Below are 22,229 nucleotides of genomic sequence, written 5' to 3'. Positions count from 1 at the left end.
AAGGCCCAGCCATTCCGAAAGGTAGGAGGTTATCCATGGAGTTCTTCATCGAACCTGGCCCTCATAACAGAGACTTGCTGCTTCTCTGAACGCCCGTGCATTCCATCTAATTTCAGCCCAGTTTCCTTTCACTCTCTTAACTACTGTACAACTATGTCCCAGTATATATTTTTATACTAAAGTGGATGATATGAAATTTAAGAGCATAGAATTGTAGTTGTCGGATAATATAAATTATATCATGGGATCTCATTTAACAATTTAAGTTATTAAATTAAAATGGTTCTTTGACATGATATCAGAGCCTTGATGACCTAGTGGTCATGAGTTTGAATTTCATCATTACTATTTATTTGACAAAAATTAAGCACAAGTTAATATGAGTTTGTGCAAGTTTCAAGTTTAAAGAGTTTTCACTTAAGAGAATGTACTAGAGAATAATATAAATCATATCATGGGACTTCACCTAACAGGTTAAGTTATTGAGTTGAGATAGTTGTTTGATATTTTATTTGAAAATTATATTGGAAAAAAACTCAAATTGACATTTTAATTTTGTTTTTTCTTTTTATTTCATTTTTTTTTTGATAATGATTCAAATGAGTTTGAATTGGATTTAACTACTATCTCATATGATTGAATTAAAAATCTGGTTGGATTTGGATTTTAAAACTTAAATTTTCTAGTTTAATCTGCTAAATCAAGCAAGTTTAACAACTATTTATAGAATTTATCTTTAAATTTAATAATGAAAGAGGATCTAACCGATGCCATCAAGCTTAATTAGCTAGCTCGTAATGAAGGAAATTAAAAGAAAAGGTTAGCTAGCTGTAATTTTCATTTAATTTCCTCGTGTGGTCGATTTCTATCCATTAATCTGGGGGCGGTGCTATCAATGGTGTCAAGTTTCGGCAAAGTCCGTTGCTTGTAAATTAGGCAATACCATGGATTCCTTGCATGATGTCAAACACAAATTTTAAGATATTTTTTAGCACTGAGAGTATCACATCGGCTAGAGATATTAAAAAGCTCAGCCAACCTCCACTATGTTTATACATTTGTGGCATGAATTTAGTGAGTACAAAAGTGATACATGGACCTGTATGTTTTGAAATTTTTTTATTTTTAATTAGTTTTAAATTAATATGTTGTTAGTGTTTTTAAATTATTTTGATGTGTTGATATAAAAAATAATTTAAAAAAATAAAAAAAACATTATTAACATGTATTTTAGCACGAAAAATTATTTAAATTTTTTAAAAGTAATCACAACCACACTGTAAAACAAGGTTTTTACCTTTTTGCCGTCGTACCCACAATTTCAAACCAGCCCAGCTTTTCTCCTCAATAATTGATCGGACTGACTAATTCGGGGGCTCCTCCGGCCGCTACTCAATCTCTTGCCACCTCAAATCTCTACGAAACAAAAGCAGGGTGAATAAGTTTGCTGGACAAATTGCAAATAGCACAAATTCAGAGTTATTTGGAGCCAATAGCATCTCATGCCAATAATGGGATGTTCATGGTTGAATATCATGAAGCAATTAAAGTGCATGAATCTTTCATATAAAACAAGAGTTCCATAGATATTACATATGAATTTGTTACCTAACTTGTTAATGGATCAAATTTGGTCCACCCCAGAATACTTATTTTTTGCAGGATGACCAAATTTGCTCCACTAAACGTACAGAAAAAAAAACGATCAGAGTACTTAATCTTTGATCAAGTGTTAACATAATTGCTTAAAGTCGATCCAGATGGCTATGTCCCTCCACCAAAATTAGGTGGTGGCCAGATGCCTCCGCCCCCACCATCACTTGTTACGTAAGACATGCAAGACAGTGGCACCAGGCAGAGCCCTCGGCTTCTCAGGTCTCTCTTTGGTTCTTCAATATCCCCCAAATTCGAAGCCTGAAACAATTGCAACATACACAAAATGTTATAAATTAACTTTATATCATTAACCAACACAATATGCCTAACAAATGATCATCTAATAATCATTCTACTAGCTAGTAATAATGGCCAGTAAATAGTTTTTTCCTTCTTTTTTTGATGAATAGGATCGATTACCCATTAATCAGGAAAATTAGCATGCCCCTGTCCATGATTTATGACAGTTCATCTTAAACAAGAATTAAGCCCGAGCTAGAATGCGACTTGGTAGAAAAACTGGGTATTTAATTAATTTAGCCATGCTCTTATCATGGGTACAGTGAAGTAATGCTGACTTCAAAATCAAGCAACAGATGGGTTCTACTTGGACTTCCACCATATCTATTGTTCTAGCTAGGAAAGTCAACGAAACAGCATCTCGATGCCTCTGTTTAACCTTCCAACCGGACTTTAAAAACGACATAAAGTGCATTCATATGTTTTGTATTGCGAGATGTTAGAAAGCCACTTTCATACCGCCGCTTGGATGCTTCTGCTCGTCTTGTTGCCGGATGACTTCATATATGGAATACTCAATGTCTGCAAAGAAATTAAAAAAAATAAATAAAATTAAATCACAGCTACCCTTCTCTCTTCTCAAATTAGCCTTCATGGGGCACAAGCTAACACTTCTATAAAAGAAATTAGTGGGCAGTGTTTAGCTATTAAAATTATATCTGGGGTTATTTCAAGTGGTATGAGATCAAATATTCCAGTGACTCATTAGTTAAGATCAAAAGGCATCTCAATCCTGTCATACCGAGTAATTCGATCACTAGGCATTGATCTCTTGTTCGTATCATAATTAGAAAGATGCCAAATCCTGACGGAAACCCTAGCTACCATTTTTGCCTAAGCATGTATACTTATAATACATAAAATTTTCTTCCAGAAGAACGAGGTTTCTTTAGTCTTTGCCCTAGTTTTGACCAAGGGGTGTATAGGTAACAGCAACGCTAGCAATATCCTAGTGCATATTTTAAGAAAACATATGCGTGTTCGTGTCAGAGAAGGATAAATTAGTATTTAGAACATTACAAAATATGAGAAGAATGTTGGGTAAGTGGAAAATACCTCGACCTGGTTTTGAAGGAATTTGATGTATCCAATAGCCTCCATTAGTACGGATGCTGTGTCTGTCTGCAATATTCTCCCAAACCCATCCACATGCAAAATCACAAATCAATTCCTCTTTCGCAAGACAACAACAAAAATAACTTCCTTTTTTTTCCTTACATCGGATGAGCTGCTCCAGTTTATGTTTGCCACTCATTTCCCTTTTTTTCACTCGAGTATATAAAGTGTTTTTTTTTGTTTTTTTAATCATAGAGTTTGGTTTCAAATTAATTAAGTTAAAATGTGTAAGTTAATTTCTAATCAATTTAGGCTCTGTTTTTCTAAGCTTCTACTTTTGCTAAACGAACTCTTAATCTAGACTTAAAAATAGACTGCAACCATTAATATTAATCATCCAATGATGATGATATATACGATACTTGAGGGGCAGCAAAATTGAGGCAAAAAATTTAGATTACCTTTCCAAAGGGTGCAACTAACTGCTGCAAAGCTGCAATTCTATCTCCTAATTTCTCTTTTCTAGCCTGTTAATTAATACCAAATGTCACAAATCTGAGCTAAATCGCATAAGAAAAAACAAAATAAAAGGAGCCATAACGCATGTGTGTATATATTCTACAAAACGTTATTCAAATACTATAGGTTTCGCACCTTAAGAGGAGGGCAGGAAACGCGTGACTCCAACCGCGATTTCTTGGGTGCAGCAGATTGTGTTGCCTTTGGCTCCATCAAGCTGTTGTTGGGCCTTTTAGCCTCCGTCATTTCATTGGTGGAGGATATCTTTGAAATACAGAGAGTAGAGTACTGATAAAAATCAGTTCAATGATCGCTCAAAAGTCATTTTAAGAAAAGAAGATAATAAAGAGCGATTCTCCTGATAAAGAGATTCATACAATGCTTAAAGCTGAAAGTACCCATCATGTAGCAAAAGAGAAGGCTAGCTGCTAGCTAGCTTTTCTTTAATTTCTTTTGGTGCCATGAGTTGCTAAAGAAAATTTTTACAATAAAGGGTTTTAGCTTTTAAATTTTACTATCAACATAGGGAAAAAAAACATATATATATAATTGAAATATATTAAAAATTTTAATCATATTATCGTTAGCTATCTAGCTAGAGTTGCTGCACCTGTACAAGCTCAATTAATCACTACGTTGTTTTTTTTGTATGATAAATTCGAATTTGCTGATCCATTTAATGCCAAATTAAGGACATGTATATCTGCAGATATACATAATGCCACCTTTCGTTTGAGGAGAGAAGAAATGAAATACTAAATAATTGCAAAAACAACAACTATCTGTCATGCCATGGTAAAATTAAGCAACAGCTCGCTGCTGCTCCAAAAATGAAGAAAAAGATAAAGAAGAGGGAAGAAGAATTAAACTTCACCTTATTAGGGCTACATGATGGCCTCTGACTGGCTTGCTGCATACGATCGAGACCAAAAGAAAGACTGTCTTTATTAAACATAGCAAGAGGATCGTCAGAAGGTTGGGCAAAACTTCCACTATATCTAGTAGAGGTTAAGAGATCCAAGCCCTGCAAGTTCATGTCAAAGGAGCCTGATATCAACGGTGAAGATGGCTGTTTCAAGTTTGAAATATTTATACTAGGATATATCTGACTAAAGCTCTCTCTGCTGGGTATAGCACTTCCAAAGCTGGAACCGTTGTGATGACAAGAGGAAATCTCTCGGGGTGAAAACTGATCATGGACATTTCTTGGAAAACCGGGTGAAATAGTCTTGAGAAGGAGCTTTTCACTAAGACTGAGACCCTCTTGTTCATCTTTGAAGTAACTTGAGGAAGATAGATGTGGATCTTCAATAGTACTTGAAGGGCTATTTAACATCTCAGTAAATTTTGGAAAAGAATCCGACGAGAGCTCTTCTTTGATTTTTGAAAGTTGCAGGTCATGATAAGCTGAAAAGCTGTTGAAGTTGCCAGCATTGTTATTCCAGTGCTGAAAGCCTAGGTCCTGAATCATGGTGCTGTTGACAGAAGAGACTGGACTCCCGTATTTCTGTCTGGGGTTGAAGATACCTCCATTGTAGTTTGGACTTAAGTTGCCTGAATTCCTGCATAAAGATCAGTTAAAAGAAAATAAATATAAATAAAAAAGCCCTAAAAACCACCAATTCAAACAAGAAAATTAGAAGCACATGAAGCTACAATAATACTCTCTAAAAATGAAAAAGAGAACACAAACCATCTAGTTTTTAATATATAGCTAGCTATCTGGGGTGTATGGTCTTGAACTCCAAATAAAAATCATTTGATGGTTAACAAAGACCAAACATATTACAGGTTTGAATTCCTAGGCATTTTGATTGATGTACATCAAATCATCAGAAAAGAAAAGAAAGAAAGGTGAGATAAAAAAAGGAGATTCCAAATCTAAAGTTAATTTATATACGCTGGCGCTGTGAAATACAGTAAAACATTTCGTTGTGGAAAGCTGCTTATAGTTTAGGGAGAGAAAAGAGGGAGATCAGAGCTGGAAAGAACTCACAAAGTGACGGTTTGGGTCCAAGCATGGGTGCTTCCAGCTCCTGCATAGCTAGATGGGGTAGTAGCAGTTAAAGAAGAAGACCCAACAAACTGGTCTTGGAGCTGATCATGTTGGCGATGGAGATTTGCAGACTCCATAATAATGAGAGTTTATTATTTAAAAGGCTTGAGAATCCCAAGATAAGTAATTAAGATATAACAATCTATGGCTTGCTTGCTCTAGGAATCTCTCACTCTATTCAAAGAAACAGTTCAGGTGACACCCACACATCTTCTTTCTTTTGGAGAGCCACTTTTCTCAGTTTGGTCTTTACTCTTTCAAGTTTCCATCTAAAGTAGCCTTAAAAAAAAGGTGGGAGAGCTTGGATAACCCATCTCGATCCATACCTCTCTCCGACTTTAATAATTTTTTTTTTCTTTTCCTGCAGCTTCTCAATATTCTCCCTTCTTCCCTCCCTCCCTCCCTCTCTCTCTCTTTGTGCACTCTGAAATTACAGGGAGATGATTACACTTCCCCTACGTTATGATTAAAGATCCTGCCTTCGATCCCAAGGCTTTCAACAAAGGGCTGAGGAGAGAAATGATAACAACCAAACCATGCCTCTCTCTTTCACACGCACACACAAAAACACATACACACAGAGCCACATGTCCAAGGGTGTCCTTATATATACATTTCATTAAGCAAGCACCCAACATGCCTTAGCAATCAAAGGTTTGTGCACCTACGAATTAAGGGACAATCTGTTTTCTCGATGTGAAGATTAATTTCAGCTTGAAAGTCTATTTGGAAGGGGTAATTAAAATCTCTCTCTCTCTCTCTCTTTTAGGTAAATGGTTAATTTACAACTTCACCCATGCATTAATTCAAATATATATTAGGGTAATTCAGAGACTAAAGAAAACTTCTAAAAAAAATTGTAATTATATACTAATTAAATTCAAATATATATAATAATCCAGGTGTTTTATTGCAAAGACCTGGCTACCTTTGAGACAATGGTATATATGTTAAAAAAAGTGATTAAATGTACATGTGAAAGCTTTGATATGAAAAGATAAAGGATGAAAGCAAAATATATATATAGAAAAGAATTGGAGTTGAAAGATTATGTAATATCACCTATTTATCCACTTTAAAATACCATCTAAACTGCTACATAAATCATTCCCAGATAAATTTGCATCCATAACTTTCAAGCAAAGAGACAAACGATGAAGAATAAGCTCAAACATTATAGTCCAAATCGACATGATATCCTAAAAAATCTGTTTGTTTCTTGCACTCCAAATATTCCATAAAATACCATAAGTTAACATTGTAAATGCAGCTCTTCAGTACTGGAATCGACCTTTAACTAGAATACTTCATTGCAAAACAACTTGATCGATAGATTTCAGCATGCACCAACTGATGCCCAGCCAATTCATGAATCGTTGCCAAAGATACCAAGGTTCATAGCAGTGAAGAAAAAGACGATTCACATTTTTTATGCCATTATCATGAAGAGGACAAGCTGCTTCACTTAGAGCTATCAACTACGTACTAGAAAATCCCTTGTACAGATTGTATCTTGGAGCAAAAGCCACAGGACGTTTCAATCGTAAGAGGAGAAAATCCTTTCCATAATAGTGTAGTGAAAGTGAGTGTACCTGAATACTCTGCTTTATCAATAAGTTTAATGCAAGACGTGACAAGATAATATTGTTCATTGCTTTCTGCTGTCAATTGCTTCAAATCCTCTTTGTGTGTGCTCAATTTGACCTTATCTATTAGGAAAACAAATGGCTGAAGTTGTGTCTGATCTGAAGACCTTAATCTCCGATTCCACTAAACATCCAGTGCCAAGAATCTCCCATAAAGTCCCCTATTTCCACCAGTGTCATTGTTTTGGATGTTGATATATCATAAAGCCGTCGGAAACAAGCTTGCAAAGCTCTAATTTGCAGCCATTTATCTGTTTAAAATTTAATGGTTTCCCCATTAACCACCTTGAAACAATTACACTCATATTCTTCAAGATAGTTGAAGTTGCCAAACCAGAGTTAATAATGGAGTCTATGCCTTTCCATGGCTGTGATAGTATAACACTGAGAATTGGAAGACCATTGACTCATCAGAAGGCTTATACTTGTGTTTGATGATGATGTCCTGCCACCCTCCAGAATTGGAGTCTCCTAGACTCAATGGCCATTTAAATAACATAGCCTTATTTTTCCCTTGTAAAGAGCCCACACCTAGACCTCTTCTTGCCTTTTCTCTCACAACCACTTTCCAAGATATTTTATGAATTTTTCTTGCATCGGAGACACCAACCCATAAAAAGCTTCATTGGATAAAAGATATAATTTTTACAACAACCTTTGGCATTAGGAAAACATGTTTTTTTTTTTTTTAATTACTAATGAAATGAAATTTGTGTGTGCATGTGCAACCATTATAATTTGCACTACATATTTTCTTATCACATGTAATTGCTTCCGTAGTGTTTTTTCAAAAGTTCTATAGCTAGAAAATATATTAAAATATATTTTTTTAAATTTATATATTTATTTTGACATAAATATATTAAAATCATAAAAAACACTAAAAAATTAATTTAATATTTTTTCAAGACAAATATATTTTTAAAATACACTCAAACACAAAAACACCACAACGGTGAATGAAAGCCACAATAGCTAATTAGCTTTACTGTAAATTAAGTTAATGCATTGTAATTTACATTGGAATTTAATAAGTTTTCTCCTTGGTGTTTCGATCATTTACTTATATATACTTCTTATAGTTTTACCCATTCGGAGATTCATTAATTATTTTACTAAATCGAGGCATATTGTTGTTTTCTACAATTAAAACATAACATGAATTTTTAGAAAGGGTGCACCTTTCACAAAATGAACTGGATCAAAAGATGTGAAATTTAGGCAAAATGATAACTACTTGATTAAATTGTGTAGTTTTTTTTATTGACAGAATTGTTTTTGAAAAATTTAATTATTTTAAATCTAATATAAAGTTTAAAATGGCTTCATTTAAAATACAAATATTTATGTTGTTGATAGTTCAAAATCGACTTTGTATAAATGACTTTCTTCTTCAACACGAGTTACTTCTAGTTGAGCAATCTAGATGTTAATTTTATGCTATAGAGTAAGAGATTTTGGATAATTTTTTATTCCATTATTCTAGTACTTGACAATTATGGGAAAAATTCTTATAATGTTGAGGAGTATTTTCCTGCATCCCTCAAACTATAGATTTTTTGATTTGTTAATAATTTTCTTTAGTGAAAGGTACATTTTATAATTGAGCTTGGAATCTCCTTTCCTTCATCATAAAATAAAGTGTTTGACTCATAAGAAACAATATGAATTTTAACAAGGTGCAAGCGGATTGAATTTTCAATTTTTCTTTAATATTTCATAAATTATATGTTTTTTTTTTTGTTTTCTTTTATCTTTTTGTACTGCATTCATTTTATTTCATGTAAAACCAGCAAGTCATTAAATAAATTTATAACATGTCCTCGAAGCACCCTTTCTTTCATGAATGCTTCTGCTTTCTCCATTTTCTAGCTAAAGGCTTTTTTTTCTATATTTTAAAAGTATTTTTTAAAAATTATTTTTTTATTTTTTTATTTACTTCAAACTAATATATTTTTAGTATTTTTAAATTATTTTAATGTTCTGATATCAATAATAATTTTTTAAAAATAAAAAAAATATTATTAACATATATTTTAACATAAAATAATTATTTAAAAAATAACTATAATTACATTTAAAAACAAAAACAATTTCTAAATATTACTTGAAGAAGGTGACATGTCTCCAGATGCATGCATTGCATAAAGGTATCAGTACTAAGTCACTGAATTTTGATTCGACGTTCATGGTCTTGACTAGCTAGTACATGGTTTGGTCATTTGGATTTATCAAGAAACTTGCAATCATATTTTAATATCCATATCATGATCATGATGTGAGAATTTTTAATGAAATATCTTGGAATTTATAAATAGTTATTAAATTTATTTAGCAATTAACCTATAAAATTAAAAACTAGGGGTATATATAAGATGGGCTAACTTGAATTATTTAATTTTTTTTAAAACAATATTATTTTTTTAAAAAAAGTCATCAATCCCAAAATACAAAATATACATTATCATGTAATTTCATCAATTCAACCTAAGGATAGATATAGTTTCCTTATCAGCAAAAGAAAAAAAAATAATGAAGGATAAATATTAATGTTTTATCTTTATCTTATCTTCTTCTTCTTCTTTTTTTTTTTAATTTTTAAACTTCAAAAAAGCTCATCATGATGCTTTGGAAGAATTAATGATCGAGTCTCATCTAATTTCAATCATATCCCCCTAGTGGCAAACAAAAAGAAGCTAACCCTAGTCTTGTAGTCTTTCATTATACAAACATTGTGATGCACACCTGTCTCTACATATCTTATTTTTTCATTTTATTTTCAAATTTTATTTTGCTCTTAATTATTAGTTTGCTGCTTACTGTATATTCCATCTAGTGTTCTGACAGATATACATACGTTTGCTTATCCATACTATAAATGTGTACGGGTGCTTTGCTTATTCTTGTCTTCTTTTGTTTTTTAATTTTTTAATTAAAAATACATTAAAATAATATATTTTATTTATTTTTAATATCAATAAATCACGGCCATAAAAAAAATCAATTTAATATATTTTCATAAAAAAATCAATTTAATAAGTATTTTAAAAAGGATGTCATAACATAAAAATAAACACTTACTATAAAATCTCTATGCTATTTATTCAAGGATAATTAAAATTCCGAAACCTTCCAAATAAAATTCTCAAATTTACAGAAAGTTCTATAATTATGTATATTTCCAACTTAACAATATTGAGTTGTAAGGCACAACCAATAGAATGCTTGCATATAAAAAAAATTAGTTGTAAGAAATTTCAATCAAACCATATATATATATATATATATATATATGTATTAAAATCTGTATGCTCAATTAATATTCATAGATTAAGTATGTATGATCAAGCTGTCAATGCATGAAAGAATTAAGTATGTTAAGCTGTCAATCCATCAGAGAATTAAGTATGATTAAGCTGTCAATCCCTCTAAGAAGACCTATAATAATAATGTTTTGTTCAGGCCCACAAGGGTTCACATCAGTCGAAAAGTTGATGGGAGAATGTGGGATAAGAGCATGGGCAAGCTTCACTTTACCCACCTGTAGCTGCTCTGCTAGCTAGCATGCCCGCCCACCTCTTGTTTTTTTGTTTTTTTATTTGTTTTTAGCTTACTTTTTCCCTCTTCTTATTCAAGGCAATTATTCTTTATTAATTAACGAAAGCTTTACTTCCTTAGTTATTCTTGCAGGTCACCTTTTGCAAACTTCCTAGTCCCGCTACATTCCAGGATTCAATTCACAAAAGAGCTGTTTCTTTCTACATTTCAATTTACATAAATCTTTAATTATCACTCTCACTTTCATGAATCTTGAAAGATTCGTTCAAGGAAATCGGAAGGCGTAATTAAGTGTACTGCCTGCCCTTTAACAATAATTTCAAGGCGTGATGAAAGCAAAGGAGGCTCGATCAAGCGTTAATTAGAAAGGTCAAGAACATATATAAAATGAAATAATAGATGGATGAAAGGACAGATATTGGAGCATGCCATTCATTAAATTAGTATTTGGATGGCAAAAGGTTAGAAAGCAGTTTGTGTTCAGAAGATAAATTACGCATGGTATTAGATTTTTTGTAATAAGCACTCATAAAGATATTAAATTGATGTTTTTTATGATTTTAATAAATTGATATAAACATTAAAGAAAAAAACTAAAAATATATTTTAAATTAAAGAACACTAATTATAGAATCATGAGAGATGAGTAGACAAGGACAAAATTGTCTTGAGCAAAGCAATTGCAATGGCCTTGCTAGTGAAAAGGTATATATGTTAGAAATTGCCTTGGACCTATTCCCTCGTGATACGAGGCAATATGTTAGAAAGACACCAAGGATATTTGTTTTTTGACGGATTGGTGATTAGAAATTGACATTCTTAGATATTTATTTCCTCGATTATATGTTCTCTCTACTAATGAAGCTTTTTCAGTTCTAGAACCATGCCGGATTGTTGGTTGTGGAATCTATCTTGAAAAAGATCTCCGATCTCAGGAACTTAAACAACTTAACCTTCTTCTTACAAATTAGGCTATATGAATCTTGCTTTTGATACTGTTAAATAATTATTTATTAAAAATAAAATAGTATTTCCAGTTTAATCTATATATATATTTTTATATTTAGATTAACACTAAACACTCATAATAAATAGATCATTAAAAATTCTATTTTTTTTATGTGTTTGTTCTTAATTATTTTACCAAATACAATACCATGAAGTCTCCAAAAATAAAACTATCTTCACTTCGGCCTACGTTATCTTGTGGGGGTATTTAGTTAGCTAGAAATTTTTAGATTTTTCAAGATGAAATTAATGTCAGATTGGAATTCAGTGTTTGATTTTTTGTCGCTTTATAATTGAAGTCAGTTAAAAGAAACCTTACTTACACAACTTGCTAAGAGGAACAAAAAGTTTGCTAAATTGATCTAATTTATGTTCTATTTTATTTTTTATTTCTTGTTGTTGTTTTTTTTGTGTTTTTCTTTTCTGTTTGAACATATTTATTTATGTGATTATTAATGCTAGGTTGTCATACCCTTATTTACTTGCAAAACAAGTATAGATTATTAAAAAATAAAATAAAAAATAAGGTAATAATATTCGTGTACAAATCAGATAATAATTAATTAATTAGAGGACTACTTAAAGTGAAAAAAAAGGCCAGGATTGGTTCCTACATGGACTCAAAACTTGGGAATTTCGAATGTGCATTTAATTCATTCAAAAGTAGCAATCATATCGAAAGTTAGAGTGAGTGATTGAATAAAAAGGGTATACGTACGGCTACCGTTTGAAGATTAACAACCTTTTATTTCATTGTTGGATTAAAACATGGTGAATCTTTCAAATATGCGCTATAATTAAATCATTTATTATATATATATATATATATATATATATATATATAATTTCTTTTTATAAAGATTCTTTACATGAACTTTTGTTAAAAGCAGTTCTATAACCCTCCAAAAGCATTTTGCTGTCATCGATGTCTTTAGGGGTCCATCAAAATCATAAATTGAAAAAAAAAAAAAAAAAAAAAAAACCCTTTTCTTCGGTCATAGCCAGTCAACCTTAGGTAAAAGTGTAAAACACCCATTGGTGGCACTTTCAATAAAGATATTTTATTTTTATTGTAAAGTTGCAGTCTTTTCTAAATAGTTATATATAGTATGTATTAATTAACCTTGAGCTTAACTAGACGTACGTACATTTTGTAAAGCTAATGCTTTCTATATTTCATGCTAAATATATAAAGCTATGATAATAAATGATTTAGCAGTTAATAATCATATCCTAAGTTTATATATGGGCAACTAAACAAGCACATACACAAACTCATAGGAATTCCATCTCTTAGCTACCCTGAATTAGATAATGGAGGATCCTCAACCCTTGGAGCAAACTTGCTTTGCAAATGTTCTAATTATTGTTCGAGTACTGTAATCTTCTGCACCTTTCAGTGTATAACAACCCTGAAAAGACTATAATTTTGATGATGTTTTTCAGCAACCAAATCACAAGTGATAAAAGAATTTTTCTTTTCCCAGACGATATGTATCTGCGACCTTCCTCCGCTCCACTGTAGATCTTGGACTTGGATGATCAATTACCCTATAAACATTTTGGTTTTACGGAAAGTGATCTTTCCTTGTTATTTTTGGCCTGCGTACCGAAACTAATTAATTGACCACCTTTCTTGTTTGGTGAAAGGCAAGGTGTGTGTATCTCCAGCCGAAATTAAGGAATTGTTGAAAGTTTTACTTCTTCTTATTAATGTAAAAAAAAAAAATGCTAAAATGATGTAAATATTATTTTTTTAAAAAAAAATATGATACTCGGTTCATTAACTTGATTGGGTTTAATAAACTTGGCCAATTTAAATGACATAGATAAAAAAAATTGTAACTGCAATAAATAAATTGACAACGTTAAAAAAGTTTTTTTTTTTAAAAAAAAAAAAACCTGACTTGAGCCCATTCAGATTAAGCATGTCAGATCTATGATCTGATGTAATATTAGGATAACCATGTCAAAAGCAAGCTAGATAAAACCCAATGTTGAAAGGGTGAAGCTAAAAATAAGTTAATGAAAGTTTTTTTTTAGTCAACCTGTGTTAACCTAACAAAATATTGAGGCATGAGATTGAAAAAAAATGCAATAAAAAATAAGAACTAAATTTGATATAAAAATAATTTGGAATCAAATGTTGAGATATGAAATTGAAAACAAAATTCAATTATATATATATAAAAAAGATAATAAAAAACAAAAAAAAATAAGGACTAAATTTGATTAAAAAAAACTTAATTGAAACCAAATGATGAGCGATAAAATTAAAGGATAAAAACAATAAAAAAAAATTAAAAATAAATAACAATCGAAACAATAAAGATCAAATTGGATACAAAAAAACAAATAAAAGAATACCTTGATATTTTGACAAAGAAAAGAGAGAGAAAAGAGAGGGGGAAGAATAAAGTTCATGAGAGCCAACCACTACACTACTGTGTATATGCGCCACACTGATCATAAGACGCTTCTAAACATTGTTTGGATGCGGGATGACAACTCACACATCGCTTGAAAAGTGCGAACATTGCCTACTCGTTGACACATTTATCGCACGCTCCAATTATTTTTATTTTTAAAATAACATTTATATTTATTAAAAGACCAAATCATCTCAGCCAACTAGTTAATTACTAAAACACCAAGTTTGAAATATCATATGGATGCAAGTTTAAATTTTTTTGTTTTTAAGAGTAATATGAATTATGCTTTTAAAATATAAAAAGACTGAATTATCTCTTATTAATCTTATAAATCATTTTGCTTTTAAAGATAATGTAGTTTCGCAATGTGCTCCTAAAAGGTTTTAAAAAAAACTGAATTCTTCTCAATCATTCTTTATAATAATTAATGGATCCAACGAAAAAAATATATTATCTCCAATGACAAGTTCATTGATTATTATACCACTATCTATAACAAGAAACACAGTGAATCGTCCATGCCAATCTGTTTATATATATATAATATCAGGGACGCAACTTCGAACTTTCAGTTCAATCTCTAGTCAAAAAGCTGAGTTCCTACCAAACACGCATTATCATGATAGATATTATAGTTATAACCATCACTGGTATAAAGTATGCATCATCAACCATCTTCAGGAGATTAGAAGTCCAATAAATTCTCCTTCAAACATCGATAAAGCAAGCTGAAAATATTCTCACTGGTTCGACGTCACTAAAGCAATTTGTTTTTTGTAGAGGGTCTGGAAAAGGAAGCCAAGTAATCGATCTTAAAGCAATCAAAGTTTGCCATTAACCTATGATATAAAATACGTGCAGTTTCTCGTTCTTCCATTTCGATCGATCGAGTCAAAAGCTTGTCAAATTCAAGGAGGTGGTCTAAAGCGAGCAGGATTTAAAGGTGTTGAGAAGAAGACAAGTCGTGGGAACCCCAGAATATATGCTTTGTCAAGCTTGAGGCATGAGAATTCAACAGAAGAAGGGCCATGTTTCTCTTTGCTTTCCATGTCCACTGAGCCCTAGAAATATTTCCTTATTCTCTATAACTCCTCTCTATCTTTCTGGCTATAATCTATTGGGGTCGCAATATCTCTCGTGCACAACTCTTATCCAGGTCGTCGTCCCGCATAAAGCACAGATAGGCTTTCTTGTCTTTGTCTATGAACAGATGCAGTCCAATGATGCTGGACCTTTCACGTGATCTGTTTGTGATCTTGATTTGCTTCTCCCTGTGCTAAGTGGACGGTAAAAAATAATAGATGATGGAAAGTGAAATGTCTCAGCACTTTGTTTGGTACGGAGAAAAAGGATTGCCAGTGTGCAAAAGGGTCTGGAAAGTGAAGGTGGAAAGGAAAAGAGACTAAAAAATAAGCGTCCTTCTTATCAATTTTACTATAATTTTCAGAGGCAGAAAGAAAAGAATCGACTAATTCAGGAGGACTGGCCATTGGATCATTCTTTCCTCCTTTGACCATCACATCATTTGCCTAGATGACACTGTTACATCTTTCTTAAACATATTGGCTTTCAAGAATCTTAAAAATAAATGAAAATACACCACACTAAGTACTTGTTATTCTCTAATATACGATCTGTGGTTTCCGTTCCAGTTTTATTTTTATTATTATTATTAAAAAAGCAAAACTAAAAATTACTGTGACAACTTTTTAAAACCATCTTGTTTGGTTTTAAAAACTTTGGTAATTGTTCTTTATTTAATTAAAAATGAAAACAAATACATGAAGAAGGAAAAGAAAATAGTACCGAATGACCCCTTAAATAAGTTTCTCCATTGACTTCAGTCTTATTTTGAAGCCTTTAATGGGCATGAAATAATAGAAATCAGATATCTGTAATTAATATTTTATAAATTCAAACCAAAAATGTTAATTCATAAATAAATACTCGTTTTAATCTGAAAAGAAAAAAAAATTATAATGATGATCTTAAAACCTTTTTTTTATTCTTATGAGTGCTTGGAAATGCGGTGATGAATGTATTTTAAAATTATACTTCACATAAAAAATAATCTTTTTTTTTTGTTAGCCTTTGTTCAACCCCCAGCATAGTTTCTCTAATCGTTTACACCATGTTTTTGTTCATTGTATGTAATAAAAAAAAAATGCAAAAGGAAAATGCTAAGTTTACACTATAGACTAGTGGAACACCTAAAATATCCATAACCTTGTTCTAAGAATATTCTAAGAAGAAGAAGAAGAAGAAGGTCTCAGTATCGGCCCAGTAAAGTTTTAGAGAGGCCCAATAAATGACCCAGCTCGTTTCTGACCAAGTTGTTTTTGATGGGACCGAGGACCTGGACCGGAGTGCCAATGGATCCTTGCTTAAATGGGCCAGAAGACTACCCGAGCTTCATCTAAGCTACTCGTCGAATGGGCTGAAAACTAGGAACGACAGGGGCACATCCAAGCCATGCTTACAATTGTGAATATGGAAAATTTCTTTCTTAGCTTTACAACGAATGAGAACAATAAAGTAACGAAGAAATCTTTAATTTTACCTTAAAGAAGGGCAGAAAAACAACATGCTGAATTATTTCCTAGCATGGATGCCGCTTCTGCTAACAATTACAAAATCTCTTGTAATAAATGATCTATAACTTCACAAATTTAATACTCTCGCTCTAATGAAAATATTCGATGCAAAAAATGTTATATAACTAAATGTGTCTATTTTAGCTGATATTCTCAGGAATCAATAAATGACAAGAATAATGTTGCGAGGTTATTCTAAAACTTGCCTGACAATTGCAGGAGACCAAGAAAGATTTGCATGTCTGAATACTGAAACTCGTTCAACTATACGTAACTATTTTAGCTCTTATCCTCAGAATCACACCTTCCTTCGTTTCTTCTCTGAAGGAGCAGTTTGCAACTCTATCCCTTCTTCTAGCTCTCTTTCTATCCAAGTTTCCGTATCTAACTCAGCATCCATGGTTTCATTGGACAATGAAGCTCTACTTTTTGCAGCAATCTGGGATCTCCGTCTCTTTAATGTCTCTCTAATCTGGTGGACATCAATGTTATGATGGGAATTATAAGATGGGGCAATATTGCTGCTGGAGCTCAACTCATAGTCCCCTGTTCTTGGCTGATTCTTACCATCACCATCCTCAACAACACTGCTTGCACCACTATCAATTGTTTGACATGGTAAAACTTCATTCAGGCTGGTGTTTCTGTCAGATGAGGATGAAGCTTCCATCACAGCCCCATCGCTAGCAAGTGAATTAGACATTGATACACTTGTAACAGCTGATTGCGCACTACTGGTAACCATCTTCTTGGCAGAAGCTTTAGATTGTGGAACCCTCCCATGCGTTGCCGGAAGAGTCCTTTTTGGATCTTGCTCTAACAACCTGGCCATCTGTTGGATGACCTCTGGAAAGCATTTGTGAAAATAGGTTGATGAATAACAGAAAGTTAAACGAGGACACATGAATGAGCAGAAAAAAGTTGTTCTACTAATAATATGGGTGCATCTCTTAAAAAAAATTTATGTTTGAACTACAGAAACTGCATCTGCGTAAATATTCAATATAGTAGAAATGCTAATTGATATCAGCAGGTAGTCAAGATCAAGGATTCCGATGTTCATAATTTTGACTTAAAGCAATATATACCAACATACCTTCTAATTGTTTAGGTGAAATGTCAAACTCCAGCCACCAGACATTTCCCTTCTCTGTAGGAAGTTTCACCTTTTGAAATTTGGCAGCGAGATACATGGAACCAGCTGCAATGTAATGGGGCTTGTACTGCAAGCATAAAGTTGTGCAAAGCCTGCAAATCCCATCACAGAAATACATGATCATTCAAAAAGATAATTGGCAAGAATCTATAATCAAATCTACACAGGACCAAATACAATGAGCAAATAGAGGGCTTACCAATCATTCACAAAATTCCAAGCTACTTTTGCAAGATCTGGGTATATGTTCAATTTCTTCAAAGCATTTACAAGTGGCTTGTAAGGAAGTTGGACATCAAGATCAAAACCAATTGTTGCCAATAAAAGCCTCTCTCCAGTTACAAGCAATTCCTTCTGACTACTGCAAAATCCCTAAAAGCAAATGATATGCTGGATAAGTAAGCGCAACAGCTTGGAACCATGGAAACTAAAAGAATTACAGGAATCCACTTACTATCTGCCTGATTCTATGTGAGGCAGAAGGATCCCTTTTGTGCATCAGCTCGTAAGCCACAACAACAACATCCCTCAGCAAGCGCGGAGTTTCCTCCAGTTTGCAAGCAAGAAACATGCTTGCAGATGCCATTGTCTGCAATTTTTAAAACTTTCAAGGAATTAAAGGCAAATCAAAACCAGCCATCTGCTTGTTGTTTCCCAAAACAAAGGTATATGTTTCTGTGCATGTGAAACATAAGCATGTGGGCTGATTTTAGAAATGATGATTCGCTTCAAGCACAGGGGAGGAAAAGGATAAAAAGTAGACCTAAAATGGTATGGAGCTTGAAAAAGTCAGAAAAGATATTCGTTCCTTGGTTAAAGCAAGTGTGCATTTCAAATACAAAAAAAAAACAGAGTATAATATATCTGGAAAACGGTATTACATTAAAAAATAATATCAACAATTCCTTTTAAGAGATAGTGTAACAGCATGGACCCATATTCCTGCTTTCAACATTATAGATGTCAAGCATTGATGCAATACATTCAGTTTCACATGCAAATGTAAGCTCTGTGGGTGTGTAACAAGATGGATGCTTAGATATACGCTTTGCAGGCTATAAGTATTTGTCCGACAAAGAAAAATTACAAATTAGCCAACCCACACAAGAGTTGTTGAGAATAGGAGAGCCAGATACAACCCAAGGATGGAAGTAGTACCTTCCAATCATTCTTTGCATGAGATTGACGCATGTAAAACCGGTGGCACAATATCAATGCACATGCTATTGTCACCTGGGGCCTGAAGGGCAGACATCAAGGGTCACCATCACCGGTGAATATGAAATGCCAAGAGTGTCATGAAAATAAATTGTTTTGCATAAAAGGGCAATGATGACATGTCAAGAACCACAGCCATACAACTATGAAATAATACTCTTAGGCCTTTCAGAGGGTTCGTCAAGTTACACAACTTAAGAGTTGTTGGAGATGGTTTTGTGCACCAATCATCCGAAGTGTGTTTTTACTTTCCCATGGAACACAAGGAGCATGGAGATAGAGGAGCACAGTTTCAAAAGGATGACTCCACAAACAGTATGATAGCAAGAGATTGTGCAACCAGAGTGAAACAAACCACTTCACATGGCAACAAAAGCACCTAAAGGATTAATCAAGTCAAGACAAGGTGAAAACAATAAGAGACTATGAATATAATCAAGTACCATCCCATCAACCATGAGTGGAAGATGGGTTAAATAAATGCTGCTAAGCCATGCAGAGAACAGCAGCAGAACTGGAAATGACAATGTAAAAAGGCATAAAATTCTTCCTTCTGGTGAGTACATGCAACTGGGTGAAAATAGGAATCCAACTTCATCTGAATCTTCACCCAATAGAACAGCCTCCACAAACTTCATCAACTAACATAATAGGCAACTTCAATGAAGCATACAAGCTAGAAAGAAGCAAGTAACACGAAGCAACTTCCATTGGAATAAATATGGAATCGGACATATAGGGATGTAAAGTTTGTAACACTATCGGAAGCACACAGCCAAAGCACGCATCATATAGCCACCTTCAAGTTACTAGACCACTGCATCTCAAATGCATGGATCAACACAAATAAATCTAGAGCTCAAATGCACGGATCAACACAGATAAATCTAGAGCTTACACTTTAAGCTTTACGCCGAGCTCTTTAATAAATGAACAGTACAATTTCCGTAACTGAGACTCCTTCTCAGCGTCAATACCATCCCTTCTAGAAGGAGAAAAATCTTCAATTTCTTGTCTACTGAAGTACCACTTGCGTGTATGATACTGAGGCTCCTTCGGCAAGTGCATGCTAGTTGCAATCCTAGCCATCCTCAACTTCTCTTCTCAATGGAAGAGAGCTCTAAATATACTGCCCAAGATATGACTGCTAAACGCACTTTCCTTACTTAAAAATCACCCCTCGATTCCTGCCCAGTTAAACAGACAAATATTTACAAAATTGAACAAAAAAAGATAAATCTTCAAAGGAATTTTTTAAGAAATATTATCCAAAGACCAACTATTTCATAGCAAGAATTGCATAAATTAAAAAACCTATTGGTGCAGAAAGTTCCAAAAATTTCCCGTTGGGGAAATTTCAAGATTTCCAATAATAACTAAAAAGAAAAAAAATTGTTAGCTCTTATGACTAATTACAATTCATAAAATTTTCTTTATTACGGAAAGTTTCTTCTAGTTTTTCCTCTAAGAGAAGAGGCCTCGTTTCTTTACAAAGATTCTACGCAATTACTAGAATTAAATTCAAATTCGCATAATTCTATATTTAATTAAACTCCAAAATCAATTGAGAAGAAAAGAGGGATCAATTAATCGAAAGAACAAACCTAGAAATTGAGAAAGAGTCGTGCATGCCTGGAGAAGATGGAAGGATCAGGGGATGCAACAGTCGCTTTTCAGTAAGCCTAGCTTTTAGGTTACCGTTTGAAGCTCTTCTATTTTTCTTGTTTCTTTTATTGTTTTCCCTTCTATTTCATACTTCAGTGAAGTTGACGTTGACTCTGATGTTAGACGTGCTTTCGTCGTCTCAAACGCGTGACGCGTTCGTTGCACGCTCTCCCCAACGCATGCTATGGCGGTTGTTGCTTTGTAGTGAAGAAAGGATACTTGAGATTCCTCATGCTTCACGTGATCTTTAGCTATATGGGCCTGAACTTAAATTTACTGGGCCCAATTGGTCATCTACGTGGGCAAAGTCCTTTCACTAAATGAAAGCTAAAGAGAAGTGGTGTAGACTGCTAATTTCGGCCCATTCAGCTCAATTTAAAATTGGATCCAGCATTATTAATTATGCTGCCAATCAGCTCATTTTACTTCTTGTTGTTTGTTAAATATGCTAGGAGTAATAATATAATTTTTTAATATCCGAGCACGTTCTTAGTTTCTTTGTCTTCTTCCTTTTCATATTCCCCTTCACAGATAATGAAATCAAAAGGGTTGGCTTGAAAAGTTATCCCTCTCTAGTAATAAAAAAAGAACGTTATTTCTGATTTGTTTGGCCTTATGTAACTTTTTTACGTTGAATAAGTTTTTTTTTTAAAAAAAAAAATTAGGTCATATTTTTTAAAATATGAGTTTATTTTTTATTGATTAAATAAACAAATTCAGTAAATATAATCAAGTAAATATTTTATTTTATATAATTGAATATCTTGATTCATATTTATCTCTTAATTTTTGTAGTTTATATTTTGATTGTTATTGATGATTTTTTTGTTTATTTACATAAATTATAAATTATTATTATTTATTTAATTAGGTGCTTGAATATATTTTTTAATTTATATCTTTAATTTTTTTATATAAAAAACATATTAAAATAATTTATATATTCAATATTTTTTTAAAAAAAAAGTATAACTCGCTGCGCAACGTGAGTTGGATAGTTAATATAAAAATAAAGGTAGACCCGTAGAAGAGCAAGTTAGCATAAATAAATAAATAAAAATAGTAGGGATTAATTAAATCTTTTAACCCACGCACTCATATACACACACTGCCAAAATCTTACCATGTTCTTGACTGTTACTGAATATCATCATTATTTCTGGACAATAATTTTATTAATTAACTGAAATGCCTAATTAATGGAGAAAGTCAATCAAGATCCCACCGAAAGTCAACCGAATCACGAGGGATGTGGGTCTTGAACTCCTATCAACAACTTAATGCTGGATAAGAACATATTAAAACATGCACACATCATAAATAAATAAATTAATGTGAGACAATTAACAATGGGTTTGTATAGAA

General features: G+C 32.7%; 2 protein-coding genes across 3 annotated transcripts; both read right to left on the bottom strand.

Moving 5' to 3' along the window:
- Nucleotides 1-1,536: 1,536 nt before the first annotated feature.
- LOC118052790 (transcription factor bHLH110) lies at nt 1,537-6,282 on the bottom strand. 2 transcript variants are annotated; one of them, XM_035063840.2, is made up of 7 exons: nt 5,528-6,282; nt 4,406-5,093; nt 3,667-3,819; nt 3,474-3,539; nt 3,013-3,078; nt 2,416-2,478; nt 1,537-1,914 (listed from the first exon to the last, which is right to left on the bottom strand). In XM_035063840.2, exons 1-7 carry the CDS (start codon nt 5,662-5,664, stop codon nt 1,765-1,767), a joined length of 1,323 nt encoding a protein of 440 aa, XP_034919731.1. In that variant the 5' UTR covers nt 5,665-6,282; the 3' UTR covers nt 1,537-1,764. The 2 variants fall into 2 exon arrangements, with proteins under 2 accessions (XP_034919731.1, XP_034919732.1); XM_035063841.2 differs by having other exon boundaries at nt 3,667-3,795; nt 5,528-6,272.
- A 10,474-nt stretch (nt 6,283-16,756) lies between these two features.
- Nucleotides 16,757-21,043, bottom strand: LOC118052788 (cyclin-T1-3). Its single transcript, XM_035063838.2, has 7 exons — nt 20,804-21,043; nt 20,098-20,386; nt 19,140-19,221; nt 18,436-18,570; nt 18,181-18,353; nt 17,922-18,073; nt 16,757-17,671 (listed from the first exon to the last, which is right to left on the bottom strand). Exons 2-7 carry the CDS (start codon nt 20,286-20,288, stop codon nt 17,124-17,126), a joined length of 1,281 nt encoding a protein of 426 aa, XP_034919729.1. The 5' UTR covers nt 20,289-20,386; nt 20,804-21,043; the 3' UTR covers nt 16,757-17,123.
- Nucleotides 21,044-22,229: the final 1,186 nt, after the last annotated feature.

Source organism: Populus alba, chromosome 2, assembly GCF_005239225.2.
Source record: "Populus alba chromosome 2, ASM523922v2, whole genome shotgun sequence".
Classification (NCBI taxonomy): domain Eukaryota; kingdom Viridiplantae; phylum Streptophyta; class Magnoliopsida; order Malpighiales; family Salicaceae; genus Populus; species Populus alba.
Note: the sequence above shows the minus strand (reverse complement) of the source record. Positions and strands in the feature narration are given on the sequence as shown.

Coding starts and splice junctions, on each gene's coding strand:
- LOC118052788 (XM_035063838.2), bottom strand. CDS start 20,288: ATGGCTAGGATTGCAACTAGCATGCACTTGCCGAAGGAGCCTCAGTAT. Junction 18,354..18,435: donor CACATAGAATCAGGCAGATA/GTAAGTGGATTC, acceptor ATTTGCTTTTAG/GGATTTTGCAGTAGTCAGAA. Junction 18,074..18,180: donor TGGAATTTTGTGAATGATTG/GTAAGCCCTCTA, acceptor TGGGATTTGCAG/GCTTTGCACAACTTTATGCT.
- LOC118052790 (XM_035063840.2), bottom strand. CDS start 5,664: ATGGAGTCTGCAAATCTCCATCGCCAACATGATCAGCTCCAAGACCAG. Junction 5,094..5,527: donor TGGACCCAAACCGTCACTTT/GTGAGTTCTTTC, acceptor ATCTTTATGCAG/GAATTCAGGCAACTTAAGTC. Junction 2,479..3,012: donor TCCTTCAAAACCAGGTCGAG/GTATTTTCCACT, acceptor ATTTCTTTGCAG/ACATTGAGTATTCCATATAT.